The following is a 15,631-nucleotide window of genomic DNA, read 5'->3' on the forward strand; positions in this document are numbered from 1 at the left end:
ATCACCTGTTGGCCAGGTTGGTCTGGAACTCCTGACCTCAGGGATCTGCCTGCCTTGGCCTTCCAAAGTGCTAGGATTACAGGTGTGAGCCACCATGCCCAGCCTATAGTAGGACACTCCTACCCAACTGTAAAGGGCCATGCTAGGTCAGGGAACAGATTGAGAGCTGAAGTTTGCAATCAAGTACGATAAGTACATATGATTTTATTTCAGAACCTGTGGGAGGTGTTAAAGGGAGCCCACAGGCCAGAATGAGGACTTTGGAAAAGAAAGGGGATTTTATGTTTGTTGGATATTGGCAAAGTGTTAGATAAAGGGAGCCCATGGGCCGGAATGTGGACTGTGGAAAAGAATCCCCATTCTTTTCCACAGTCATATGGAACATAGTCATATGGCACATAGTGGCCAGTGCCCATAGATATGAAATGTTTTTATTTCTTTAAAAATTGACTGAAATGTTGTTAATCACCGTTCAAAAATGATCATTTCAAGACATTTTTCAGTGAAATGTGAAAAAAATGTAATTGGTTCTATTTTCCTAGACTATCACTTTTAAAAAGTACATGTTGAGTATCTTTTATCTGAAATGCTGGGGACCAGAAGTGTTTCAGAGTTCAGATTTTTTTTTTTTTATTATTTTGGCATATTTGCATTATACTGAACAGGTCAGCATCTCTAATCTGAAAATCTAAAATGCTCCAATGAGCATTTCCTTAGAATGTCATGTCCGTGCTCAAAAAAGTTTCAGATTTTGGAGCTTTTTTGATTTCAGATTTTTCTATTTGGGATGCTTTACCTGTGCTATTTTTATAAGAACATCTAAAAATAGTGGGGCTTGGTTTTAACGAGTGCTGGATAGTTATTGCCCTACTCTACTTCAAGGTGATTAATGGCATTTTAGTGATCATTTTTATGAAATTGGTGAGATTTAAAAATTTTGTCTCTGACCAGTCTTCTAAGCTTTTTTAGTTGATAATTTGCTTTCCTTCTCCCCTCCCATGGTTCATTTCTTCATTATTTTTATTATGTGTCTTTGAAATACTTCAGTATGCAGAAATGTATAGTAAATAATGAACATATTTGAAACCAGTTCCAATTTAAAAAATTAAACATTACAGAGACCGTTAGTTATGCTGTGGATTCTTCCACATCTCATTCCCGTTTATTCCTCCTCAGTTATAATCACTAACCCAAATTAGTGACTATCATTCCCAAGCATTTTCATCATACTTTTATCTCCTTTTACATGAATGTTGTTATCGACACTTTTTATACTTTGCTTTTGTCAATCAACATTATATTTTTAAGATTAGTAAGCTCCTGTTCAGCCCCTGTTCACTTTCATTTCTGAACAGTATTTTATTCTATTTCATTTCATCCCTTTTGTGAATGGACATTTGGGTTGTTTCCCGTTTTCTTCTATTACAAACAATGCTGAAACAAACAGTCTTGCGTGTCTCCTTACACACGTGAGTGTTTCTCCAGGTTATATACCTAGAAGTAGAATTGCAGAGTTGTAGGGTACACACATATTCAATTCAATACTGTTGTGTTGTCTCCAAAGTGGTTGAACTAATTTGTATTCGTGCCAGCAGAGTATGAGTTTCCATTGCTTATCAACACCTTTGTATTATCAGACTTTTACAGTTTTTGACTTTCTGCTTAGTGTGAAATGATGTTTTCTAGTTTTATTTTGCATCTTTCTTATTACTAGTTAGCTTTAACATCTTTTCATATGTTTATTAGCCTTTTGGTTTATTTCTGAAAGTTGTCTGTTGAAAGACTTTGCTTACTTTTAATATTGGTTATTTGTCCCTTCATTTTTGTTTTGTAGGAGTTGGATTTTTATTGTTGTTTCAAAAATATTTTCTTGATACTGATTTCTTTTTGATCATTTGAATTACATATATATTCTCCCAAACTGTGTTTTCTCTTTTTACTTTGTGGTCTCTATTATTATATAGATATTTTTAATTTTAATAAAATAGAATAGGTCAGCTTTCTCCTTTATGGGTTGTACATTTGGATCTTATTTCAGAAATTATACCCCAAGATCAGAAAGATATTTTATATTTTCTTTCTTTTTTCTTTTTCTTTTCTTTTCTTTTTTTTTTTGAGATGAGGTCTCACTCTGTGGCCTAGGCTGGAGTGCAATGGCATGATCTCAGCTCACTGCAACCTCCGCCTCCTGGGTTCAAGCAATTCTCCTGCCTCAGCCTCCTGAGTAACTGGGATTATAGACTTCCGCCACCATGCCCTGCCAATTTTTATATTTTTAGTAGAGATGAGGTTTTGCCATGTTGGCCAGGTTAGTCTCGAACTCCTGACCTCACGTGATTCTCCTGCCTCGGCCTCCCAAAGTGCTGGGATTACAGGCGTGAGCCACCACACCTGGCCTAAAACCACTATTTTAATTATTGTGTCTTTATAAAAAGTTATACTATCTGGCAAGGTGAATCTCTCTTTTTTCTGTTTTCCCTTCAGAATGACCTTGGCTATGTTTGTCCTATTGCTGTTCCATAAAAATTTTAGACTTAGCTTGTTAAACTCAATAAAAAGCCCTTTTGGAATTTTGGTTAGAATTTAAATGTATTGATTTATTTGGGAAAAATTATCTTTTTAAGTATTGAATCTTCCATGAGCATGGCTTATTTCTCCATTTATTCAGATCATTTAATGTCAGTTATTATTTTTTAAACTAATTCCCATAAAAGTCTTTTTTTTTGGAGATGGAGTTTCGCTTTTGTTGCCCAGGTTGGAGTGCAATGGCGCGATCTCGGCTCACTGCAACCTCTGCCTCCTGGGTTCAAGCAATCCTCCTGCCTCAGCCTCCCGAGTAGCTGGGATTACAGGCGTGCACCACCACGCCCAGCTAATTTTTTTATTTTCAGTAGAGACACGATTTCACCATGTTGGCCGAGCTGGTTTTGAACTCCTGACCTCAGGTGATCCACCTGCTTCAGCTTCCCAAAGTGCTGGGTTCATAGGCGTGAGCCACCATGCCTGGCCCATAAACGTCTTATAGATTATTTTTGAGATTTATTTCTGATGTCTTATTTTTTTGCAATTATGAATGGTACTTTTAAAAGATTATATTATCTGTTGCTGTTTGAGAAGAATGCAGTTAATTTTGGGGTTATAATTGTGCGTATATTCAGCAGTCTATCAGAATTGCTGGGCTTATATTCAGCAGCCTATCAGAATTGCTGTAACACAGCAAATGACTTATCTGTAAATTCTTTTGGATTTGTTTTATGGATAATCAAACCTTTGACAAATAATGCTAAGTTTGTTTTAACTTTCTACTTTTTAGTTTTTTCAAAACAGTTTTTATTGTACTTTGCTGCTGGAACCTGTAGTAAAGTTTGGTATAGAAAGAGAGATAGCAGGCATCCTTATGTTGTTTCTGATCAATCTGCTGCAATTTTTAATCTACCCATTATCTTATTAAGGAAATTGAATTTTATTGAATATTTTTTGCATCTTTTGAGATAAATATGTTTTCTTCTAGAATTTGCAGATGTAATGAATTGTATTGATTTTTCAATTTAATATTATCTTTGCATTCTTGCGTATCTCACTGGTTTTGTGAGTGAGACTGGCCTGTGGTTTTCCTTTTCATGCCGTTCCTTTCCTGTTTTTTTAAATATGCATCTTTTGATGGAATTATAGTACATATACAGACAAGTGTACAAACCATATGTGTACCTCAGTACAGTTTCACAAAGTGAACACATTTGTGCAGCCATCAAGAAATAGAACTTTTCTAGCAACTGAAAGCCCCCTCTTGTTCTCTTCCAGTCCACACCCTTCTCTCCAAGAGTAGCCACTAGCCTAACTTCCAATACTCTAGTTTTAGTTTTATCTTTTTTTTGAGTTTTACATAAATGAGACCATATATTATTATTATTTTTTTATTTTAGAGACGGGATCTTGTTCTGTCACTCAGGCTGGAGTGGAGTGGTGCAATCTGAGCTCACTGTAGCTTCAAACTCTTTCATAATATTTTTTATTTGTGCCTTATTTCTCTCCTCTCTTCTTGGTTAGTCTTGTCAGGGATTTATTTCTGTTTCAGAGAATCAGCTTTTGGGTTTGTTAATGCTCTTAGTTGTGTCTTTGCTATGTTAAAAGTTTCTGCTCTAAATTTTTATTTTCTTTCTGTGTTTCAAGTTTATTGTTGACTTATTTTCTGTTGACTTAATTGGTCACTTACACAATCATTCTAGTCTTTTAAAAAAACAGAAGCATTTGAGATGTACATTTTTTTTTTGAATTTCACTTAAGCTGCATCCTACAAGTATTGATATGTAGGTAGCATCTTCAAAATATTAAAAAAAAAATTTGACCAGTGTTTAATGTGCTTGAAAATGTGCCAATTTTAAGCATTTTTTAGGCCGGGCACGCTGGCTCACGCCTATAATGCCAGCACTTTGGGAGGCCAAGGCAGGTGGATCACCTGAGGTCAGGAGTTCAAGACCAGCCTGGCCAACATGTTGAAACCCTGTCTCTACTAATTATACAAAACTTAGCCGGGCGTGGTGGCATATATCTGTAATCCCAGCTACTCGGGAGGCTGAGGCAGGAGAATCGCTTGAACCTGGGAGGTGGAGGTTGCGGTGAGCCGAGACCGTGCCATTCTACTCCAGCCTGGGCGACAAGAGTTAAACTCCATCTAATAAAATAAAATAAAATAAAAAGTAAAGTTTTTTTTTGAAGTTTCTTAATTCCATGGTGATCAGAGCATAATCTGTAAGTTATTAATTACTTGGTATTTGTTGAGACTTTATTTGTAGCTAGGTATGAGGGATTTTAGAAAATAAATGTTTCATGTGTGCTCGAAAAGAATGTGTTATCTCTTTAGGTGCAGGCTTCTATGTATGTCCATTGGATCAAGCTTTTTTATAGCATTGTTTGAATCTTACTAATTTTTTGTAAAATGGTTTATCAGTTACTGGATGTCTGTTATTAAATCTGCTATTTCATTTGTGGATTATCCATTTCTTGTAATTCAGTAAATTTTTTGTTTTGAAGCTGTACTACTGGATATGTGTAGATTTAGAATTAGCCACGGTTTTCAACTACAACTAATTTTGAACTTCTTGTTTTAGGTTCATGCTTTAAATATCCTTAGAGCATTGTTCAGAGATACGCGCCTGGGAGAAAATATTATTCCTTATGTTGCTGATGGAGCTAAGGCTGCAATTCTGGGTTTTACATCACCGGTCTGGGCAGTAAGTGCTGTCACTATTTATTTTCATTGATTTAATTATGCTTCTGAGTAGGTTTTAATAAACTAATCTTTCACTGGATGATAAAAAATATTTCCTGCCCTTTACCATGAAGTTTCTTAGAAATCTTTGGATCAAGCTACATTTTTTATTCTCGATATTTCATGGTTCCATTTTCACTCATTTGTTGGCTTATTAGCCATCTTTCTTTTTTTTTTTTTTAATTTTAGTGATTGCTTTAGAGTTTACAGTATGTATGTTTAACTTATCACAGACTACCCTCAAGTGATATTACACCATGTCACTTAAAGTATAAGAACTTAATAATAGGGCACTTCTGTTTCTCTCCTCTGAATCTATGTGCTATTATTGTTACACATTTTACTTTTATGTGTGTTGTAAACTTACACTACATTGTTGTTATTTTTCTTTAAATAGCCAGTTATATTTCTTTTCAATTTACCACTTTAGCTGTTTTTTTAAGTATATACAATGCAGTGGCATTATGTGCATTCACAACAACATTTATCAGCACTGTGCATTTCTGGAACATTTTCATCATCCCGGGCAGAAGCTCTGTACTCATTAAACACTAACTCCCATCTCTCATCTCCCTCACCCCTAGTAACCTCTGTTCTCCTTTCTGTCTCTGTGGATTTGCCTGGTCTAATACCTCATATAAATGGAATCGTACAATATTTGTCCTTATGTTATTGGCTTCTTTCATGTAGTATATGAAAGGTTGATCCATACTGTGCGGGGGGGGGGGCGTGTGTGTGTGTGTGTGTGTATTGGTTTATCAGTATACACACATCCCACATTTTCTTTTTTTAATTTTTATTTAAGTTCCAGGATACATGTATAGAACATGCAGGTTTGTTACATAGATATAAGCGTGCCATGGTGGTTTGCTGCACCTACCAACCTGTCATCTAGGTTTTTTGTTTGTTTGTTTGTTTTTAATTGAGACGGAGTCTCGCTCTGTCACCCAGACTGGAGTGCAGTGGTGTGATCTCAGCTCACTGCAACCTCTGCTTCCCGGGTTCAAGTGATTCTTCTGCCTCAGCCCCCTGAGTAGCTGGGACTACAAGTGGATGCCACTACGCCTAGCTAATTTTTGTATTTTTGGTAGAGAGAGTGTTTCACTATGTTAGCCAGGCTGGTCTGGAACTCCTGACCTTGTGATCCGCCTACCTTGGCCTCCCAAAGTGTTGGGATTACAGGCATGAGCCATCACGCTCAGCCTGTCATCTAGGTTTTAAGCCCGTCATGCATTAGCTATTTGTTCTGACGTTCTCCCTCCTTTCCTGACTCCAACAGGCCCTGGTATGTGTTGTTCCCCTTCCTGTGTCTATGTGTTCTCACTGTTCAACTCCCAATTATGAGTGAGAACATGCAGTGTTTGGTTTTCTGTTCCTGTGTGAGTTTGCTGAGGATGATGGCTTCTAGCCTCATCCATGTCCCTGCAAAGGACATGATGTCATTCCTTTTTATGGCTGAATAGTATTCCATGGTGTATATGTACTACATTTTCTTTATGCAGTCTATCATTGATGGGCATTTGGTTTGGGTCCATGTCTTTGCTATTGTAAATAGTGCTGCAGTAAACATATGTTGCATGTATCTTTATAGTCGAATGATTTATATTCCTTTGGGTATATATCCAGTAATGGCATTGTTGGGTCAAATGGTATTTCTGGTTCTAGATCCTTGAGGAATCACCACACTGTCTTCCACAGTGGTTGAACTAATTTACATTTCCACCAACAGTGTAAAAGTTTTCCTATTTCTCCACAGCCTTACCAGCATCTGTTGTTTCTTGACTTTTTAGTAATCACCATTCTGACTGGCGTGAGATGGTATCTCATTGTGGTTTTGATTTGCATTTCTCTAATCATCAGTGATGTTGAACTACCACATTTTCTTTATCCAAATTCATCTGTTGATGGACATTTAGGTTGTTTCCACTTTTTGGCTATTATGAATAATGCTGCAGTGAATTATAATGTATAAATTATCTGAGTCATTTTAGTTCTTTTGGGTATATCATATGGTAATTCCATGTTTAACTTTTTGAGGAATGAACAAACTTCTTCCCCAGCAGCAGCACCATTTTATACTCCCATCAGCCATTCACAAGTTCCAGTTTCTTTACATCTTTACCAATACTTGTTATCTTTTTTTTTTTGATAATAGCCATCCTAATGGGTGTGAAGTGGCATCTCATTCTGATTTTGATTTGCATTTCCCTAATGATAAATTATGTTGATCTGGAAACAAAACAACTCTGAGCATATAAATGTGTCTGTATTTTGGATGCTGTGGACTCTGGTATTAGTATGTTAAGTTAGTGCTACAAATAAACTATCAAAAGTTGAAAAAACGAGACACTCGCAAAACATTGAAATGGAAGAGGTTAAATACTGAGTCGCATTTTCTTTTGTAATATGTTCACTGTCCAGAAGCATTTTGATTCAAAACTTTAAAGATAGTGGGCAATACCCAGTACAGTTGTTGGATTTAAGAAAGTAATTTTTCATGTGTTTTCTTAAGATTTCTGGGAGAAACATTATAGTTTGTTTTCCTATATCATTATGTCTTCTAGAGTAAGGAGAATAATTATAGATGCTTGAAATGTGGCTTAAAGTAAAAAGTCTGGCAAGGGAGAGGAGAAAATAAGCTAGATCTTAATACATTACCTGCAGAGTGGATTATTTACTAGAAAGTCAGGCTTTCCATTTAGTAAACTGCACAAACCATTTCTTACCTGTATGATAAGCCTGTAATTGAGAGTATTTTGCAGTGAAAGCCAAAGGCACAGACTCCCATTGTGAAGAGGAATCCTTTGAGGTTGCCAACTCTTGCCTAGAAAATTGTGCATCTTCCTGTAAGAGATACACAGTTCTGGAATTCTGTCTAAGAGCATTGCATAACTACTCTTGAGGACACAGAGTTTACCTTTTATACTTACAGGAAGTAGAGCAATGCCTTTATACTGTCAGTAGAGTCAGAGAGGTAGGAATGTGGCTTGACCATCAGGAATGCTGGAGATCATAAAAGTGATTGTCAGAAATATCAATATTGCTTTCTTCAAGCCATTAGTTCCAGATGAACCAAGAAATATTTTCTGTGAAAGGACTTTCAGAGAGTGAAGCCTGGTGATTCGTCCAACTTTTTAGTAAAGTTCAAACTATCAGAAATGAGTGATTCATTTTTTTTTTGAAAAGACTATTTTTTGAGAGCCTAAACAGTAATACATGTGCACTGCAGAAATTTTGAAAATAAAGAAAAGCATAATAAGAACAGTAAAAGTCACCTGTTAAATTACCATACAGATATGAGCATTCTGATTCATTTTCTTTCTCTTTTTTTATGTGTGGGCTTTACATGTGCATAGTACATGTATGCATACATATCCACAAAAGGCTGCATAAATATATATGTGTTTTTATTTTCTTTCTAATTTCATAATACTAATAATTTTATTTCTTGGGATCTTCCTTTTTAACACTTTATGAAGGAAACATTTCTATTTAGTTTGCTTTACTAGAGGAAATAAATATAGCTGTAATGATCAACACTGTTACTTAATAATATCAATGGTTATATTTTCTTCTGTATAAAAATCTAAGATAAAATTTATAAGTCAACCTATTTAATGGATGTGAAGAAGTATTCACTTACAAAAACAATTTACAAAAGCATTCTCTGTTGAAGTGATTTTAAGTGTGATTTTTCCTTAATGCATGCGAAATATGGTTTGATTTGCAGAACTTTGATTTGTACACATCCTCTTAGGAATATAACTGCCTAAAGCTGGCTACATCTGTACTTTTGACTTAATTGTTTTTCTTGATAAGTTAGGGAAAACACACTTGTAAAATGAACTTAATTTTAACTTGCAATAAAGAAACATTTTTCAGAAAGCATTCATGTATATATTTAATTTGTTTTTACAGACTCCTTAGTCTTTCGTATTGAAACCATACAGATCTCTCAAACTTTGCTACTTAGTAAGCATTTTTAAAATATAGAGAAATGTAGTATGTAAATATTTTCAGCATTAGACATATCTACTTACTGTATTGTAGATGTTATGTTAAGCACTAGAAATACAAGGATAACACACAATCATAATAATGGCTGTCTTATTGAGTATTTCTCATGTACCTGGCATAATTTACATTGCATTGATTATCTTTGTAGGTTCTATTATCCAGGTAGGTTCTGTTATAATCCTCATTTTACAGATGAAGAAAACAAGGCTCAGAGAGATGAAATAACTCTGCCTAAGGACACAAAACTATTACCTGTCCAACTCCAGAATCTGTGCTATTGTAGAGGAGATGTTTGAGTATTTTAGGAATACAAAGGAGGTACATTTTACCTACCTTCTGGGGTTTTGGCCCTATTTTCTTAGGAAACAGAGCTGGAAGTAAAGCCCAGGTCCTAACATTTTATTGAATGGTACTAACCAAGACCAGCAGGAATGAAAGAAAAAGGGAAGTGAGGCAAGGAAAGATGAATCATACTACCAAGGGAACCTTAACCTTGCAGAAAATCTGAGCTGGTTGTCTTGTACATGGTACATCTTCTAGCCAGACCATGTGAAACTACCACCTTTTGGAACAGCCCAATATGTTTGTCTTTTACTGGTCAAAGTTCATCCTTGGGGCATTACCACAATTTGGGCAGGTGTTGGCACAACCCTTGGGCAGCTGCTAGGGAAGCCAGATCGCACGTCCAGTGATGTGGCATCTCATCTGAGTCTGAAAGTGGCTGGATGAACCAGAGCCTCCATGGATATAGTTGGGACAGACCTGAGGTTTGAAATAATGACTTCTACTGTGTTGAAAAGCCCTGCATGAAAGAAATTTATAGCAGGGGAGTCATGGGATGTGATTGATGTGGGTAAAAGTGGAGACTCGATTGTAAGATAGCAAGAGGGAAGGAAGAAGACCAATCAGGAAGCTATTGTAATAGTTCTGCCAAAAGGTGGTGGTGGCTCAGCAAAGATGGTGAGAAGTGATAGTCTTTAACATATTATTTATATTAAAAATATTTCAGAGATTAAACCAACCAGTTTAGTTAAAAATCTAAGTTAAGAGAAAGTAATTTGTAGAACCCGAGAATTTACTAGGCAGTTTTTGTTTAAAAATATCACTCATCTCTCTCTATTATGTTCAGTGACTAGGGGAGGCCTGATCTTCTTTCCCTGCATCCTCATCCTCATTGCAGGACAGGCAATTCTCGGCTTTCCCAGTGGAGCCCGCCCAAAAACTCCACTGAGTATGCCACTTTGAGTCTTTCTAAGACCCACACTGGGTTTATTTTTATTTTTATTTTAGACGGAGTCTCGCTCTGTCGCCAGGCTGGAGTGCAGTGGCATAATATCATCTCACTGCAACCTCTGCCTCCCGGGTTCAAGCGATTCTCCTGCCTCAGCCTCACTAGTAGCTGGGACTACAGGCGCATGCTACCACGCCCAGCTAATTCTTGTATTTTTAGTAGAGACAGGGTTTCACCATGTTGGCTAGAATGGTCTCAATCTCTTGACCTTGTGATCCACCCGCCTTGTCCTCCCAGAGTGCTGGAATTACAGGTGTGAGCCACTGCGCCTGGCCTATATTTTTAACTGGTGTATATTTAGCTTGCTTCCCCCAGGCTAATCTGGTTCATAGCATGCAGTGGGTTTCAAAGGAGGGTAGGAAAAAGATCCTCTCAGATCTGCCCAGTAGTGCTGCCATGCCATGGCTGCTCTGTGCCTCTGTTGGCACCAGCATCTCCAGGGTCTCTGATAATTATGAGGTTGCCACAAGGGTGCCACGCTGAGAGCTGTGTGCTGCTGATACCTGGCTGTGCTCTATTCATTGTGCCGCATGCCTTGGCGTGGAGCTTCATTGACCTAGAGGAAGAGGAACCTTTTTTCTAATTCACTCATATGTACTATATGGGCTAGTTGAAACCCTGTCTCTTCTTTTGTCTGCTCATAGGTGAAGTGTCTTGCTACTTTGGAAGAGGGTCAGCAGAAACTCTAGGACATGGCTGGCCCTCCCTTTAATCATAGGCCCAGAAATCCCAGCACGGTTTTCCTGTATTACAGATAATAGACTTGTGACCCAAAGTTTTAACTGTCTTTTCACGGTCACATGGCTAAGAAGTGATGGAAGGTGAATTAGAACCCAAATCTCATTTAGTTTTTTCAGAAAATATTTTTTTCTGCTACCACATACACAAGACAAAATATTAAGTGTCATATGTGGATCCCATCCTTAAGAAATTGACTGCCTATTAAGGATAAGGTGTATGGTGTGTAAATGACCATATTACATAGTGATTGCACATAGTAGGCTGTCCTTTCATACTTTCCAAATATTTTTCAAGGGAGCATTTCTATTATATAAGAAAAGCTATGTACATAGATAAGAAAAATACACACATATATACATGTGCACACACACACAGAAGGCTTTGTGTAACCCAGTTTTAATTACCTAACTGTTCTGTATTTTTTTGTGTGTGTGTGACAGAGTCTTACTGTGTTGCCCAGGCTTGAGTGCAGTGGCACCATCTCGGCTCACTGCAGCCTCCACCTCCCAGGTTCAAGTGATTCTCCTGCCTCAGCCTTCTGAGTAGCTGGGATTACAGGCACCCGCCATCACGTCCAGCTAATTTTTATGTTTTTAGTAGAGATGGGATTTCACCATGTTGGCCAGGCTGGTTTTGAACTCCTGACCTCAAGCAATCCATCTGCCTCGGCCTCCCAAAGTGCTGGGATTACAGGTGTAAGCCACTGCACCCAGCCTCTTCTGTATCTTAAACGAGTCTACATGAAAGCTTTTTCATGCAAGAAAGGAAAGAAAAAGTTATACACTCTGTGAATAGAAGAGAAATATTTTGGTAACAGTTGTCAGTTTGCAGTCGAATTCCAAGTTCCTATCAACCATGTATTTAGGGCTTGATGGAGAAGGAGGTCAGGAGCAGGAAGTGTTTCCCTCGTGAGAAGGATAGATTTTAGCTGGGATTAAAGTCATGCATTACTTAATGACAGGAATTAATTCTGAGAAATCTTTTGTTTGGGGATTTCATTGTTGTGTGAACATCATATCGTATACATGCACAAACCTAGATGTATAGCCTACTTCACACCTAGGCTGTATGATATAGCCTATTATTCCTAGGCTACAAACTGTACAGCATGCTATCATACTGAGTATGCTACCATGCTGAGTTTGTAGGCAATTGTAACACAGTGATAATTATTTGTACGTCTAAACATAGAAAAAGTACAGTAAAAATACGATATTATAATCGTATGGGATTATCATTAAATATGTGGTCCATTGTTGACCACTGTCATTTTGTGGTTCATTACAGCTATTATCATTTCTCCATTTTTAACTTTACTACTACTTACCCTTTTCTGTCTTTACTCTCCTTTTTACTTATTAATGGCAATAACTGTGGTTACTTTTGCACCAACCTAATATGTTTTCCATCTATCCTTCCAAAAAGGGACATGTTTTATTGCCAATACTACTAATGTATTACTCACATTAAGATTGCTATCAATGATTCATATTAGCATTTATTGTCAGTGAATTAGGAGTCGATAATGTAGTTAGTCACAACCTCTTTCTCAATTCTCTGTCTACTTCAGTTTCCTCCTTGTTAGCTTTATTTATAGTGGATGGGAACAGAAAATATGGATGAAATACTAAAACATAAAAAGCAATACCTGAAACAGATATCCTTGAACCATTCATACTGTCACACAGAAATCTAGGGGACACTCTTCTGTCTTAAGTAGGAAGTAGGCTTTCATGCCAGTTATTTTGCTCTATATTTACAATAACTCTTTTAAATGTTCTTCTGTATAACTTATACAGTTCTAAAACAGAGTATGTATTTTTCAACCTACAAAAGTCAATTACAGTAGTCCCCTCCTCAAATTTGAGGAGAATGCATTCCAAGACCCCCAGTGGATGCCTGAAACCATGGTTAGTACTAAACCCTATGGATTATGTTTTTTCCTATACATACATACTTGTGATAAAGTTTAATTTATAAATTAGATATCATAAGAGATAACGATTATAACAATAGACCGTAATAAAAGTTAAGTGAATGTGATTGCTCTCAAATTACCTTAGTGTACTATACCACAGGTAACTGAAACCACAGAAAGCAAAACTGCCAATGAGGGAGGACCATTGTAATGTAATATACCGTGTGAATAGACTAAAGAACAAAAACCACATGATTAAGCAGATACAGAAGAGGCATTTGACAAAATCTAATGCCATTTTATGTGAAAAGAAACTAAGAATGGAAGGGAAATTTCTCAACCTCAATGGAAAATCCATAGTCAACAATATACTTGATGGTAAAAGACTGAAATCTTCCTCTCTAAAATCAGGAACAAGACAAGGAAATCCACTCTTGTCACTCCTATTCAACATTGTACTGGAGTTCCTAGTAGGCCAACTAGAGAAGAATAAAAAATAAAAGTTATCCAGTAAAGGAAGATGCAAAACTATCTCTATTTTCTGATGACATGATCTTAAATATAGAAAAATCCTAAGGAATCCACACACATGCAAATTAAAGCTTGTCTATTAGCATGGTTTCAGGACAAAAGGTCATCATACAGAAATTGTACACTAGCAATGAAAAATCTAAAAATGAAATTAAGAAAACAGTTTCATTTATGATAGCATCAGAAAGAATAAAATACTTAGGAATAAATTTAGCAAAGGAACTGCAAGAGTTGTTCATTGAAAATTATCAAACATTTTTTGAAGAAATTATAGGCCTAAATAAATGGAAAGATCTCCTGTGTTCATCACTGGAAGACTTAACTATTGTTAAGATGACGTGTTCCCCAAATTAATCTGTAGATTCAGCACAACCTCTGTTAAATCCCTTCTAGCTTTTTTTTTTTTTTTTTTTTTTTTTTTTTGCAGATCTTAAAATACATATGGAAATGTGAGGGACCCATAATAGCCAAAACAATCTTGAAAAAGAACAAAGTTGGAGGCCCCACAGGTCCCAATTTCAAAACTTAATGCAAAGCAACAGTAAATTAGATATTGTGGCATTGACATAAGGATAGGCATATAAATCAGCAGATTAGGATTGATTGTACAGAAATAAACCCCCACATTTAATAAAGGTGCCAAGACAATTCAGTAGAGAAAGAATAGCCTTCAACAAATGGTACTGGGACAACTGGATATCCACATGCAAAAGAATGAATGTGATCCCCATCTCATACCATATTCAGATGACTCAAAATGTATTAAAAACCTAAATGTAAAAGCTAAAACTATAAAACTTTTAGAAGAGGACCTGGGTAAATTTTTGTACCTTGGATTAGGTAACATTTAGTTAGATATGACACCTAAGGTACAAGCAATACAAAAATTGATAAATTAGACTGGCAATGAAAAAAATTGATAAATTAGACTTGATCAAAATTTAAAATGTCTGGCTGGGCATAGTGGCATGCACCTGTAGTCCCAGCTACTCGGAAGGCTGAGGCTGGAGGATTGTTTGAGCCCAGGAATTCAAGGCTGCAGTGAGCTATGATTACACCACTGCACTCCATCCTGGGCAACAGAGCAAGAAGCTGTCTCTAGAAAAGTTAAAAAAATTTTTTTTTAAATAAAGCTTAACCAGCATCAAGAAAAAAATGTTTTTCAAAGGACACAATCAAGAAAGTATAAAGACAACCCACAGAATGGGAGAAAATATTTGCAAATTATACATCTGATAAGAGTGGAGTGTCCAGAATATATAAAGAACTCTTATAACTCAATAATAAACAACAACCCAATTTTAAAATGGACAAAGAATATTTATCTCCAAAAAAGATAGGCAGATGGCCAGTAAGCACACAAAAAGATACTTAACATCATTAGTCATGAGGGAAATGCTACAATGAGTTACCATTGCATGCCCACTAAAATAAAATGCATGGAAAATAACTAGTATTAGGGAGGATGCGGAGAAATTGGAGAACTGGTGAAATTGGAATGCTAATACATTGCTAGTGAGACTATGAAATGGTGCTACCACTTTGGCCGTTCTTTTGAAGGTTAAACATAGAGTTACTCTGTGACCAAGCAATACTACTTCTAGGTATATAGCCATGAGAAATGAAAACATGTTCACACAAAAACTTGTACATGAATATTCTTAGCAAAATTATTCATAATATTCCAAATTGGAAATAGCCCAAATGTCCATCAAATGAAGAATGGATTTTAAAAATATGGTATATCTATACAACGGGATATTATTAAGCCGTAAAAAAGGAATAACATACTGATACATGCTACAACATGGGGGAACCTTGAGAACATTATGCTAGGTGAAAGAAGCCAAACGTTAAAGGCCAC

General features: G+C 36.4%; 1 protein-coding gene across 7 annotated transcripts in view; it reads left to right on the plus strand.

Annotated features, from left to right (window-relative positions):
* THADA (THADA armadillo repeat containing) overlaps positions 1-15,631 on the plus strand; it is a 361,316-nt gene that overhangs the window by 84,506 nt on the left and 261,179 nt on the right. For all 7 annotated transcript variants that reach the window (XM_024242323.3, XM_024242322.3, XM_063713447.1 and 4 more), the window contains one exon: positions 5,109-5,231. In XM_024242323.3, coding sequence (XP_024098091.2) covers positions 5,109-5,231 — 123 coding nt within the window. The remainder of the gene's footprint in view (positions 1-5,108; positions 5,232-15,631) is intronic.

Source organism: Pongo abelii, chromosome 12, assembly GCF_028885655.2.
Source record: "Pongo abelii isolate AG06213 chromosome 12, NHGRI_mPonAbe1-v2.0_pri, whole genome shotgun sequence".
Lineage (NCBI taxonomy): Eukaryota > Metazoa > Chordata > Mammalia > Primates > Hominidae > Pongo > Pongo abelii.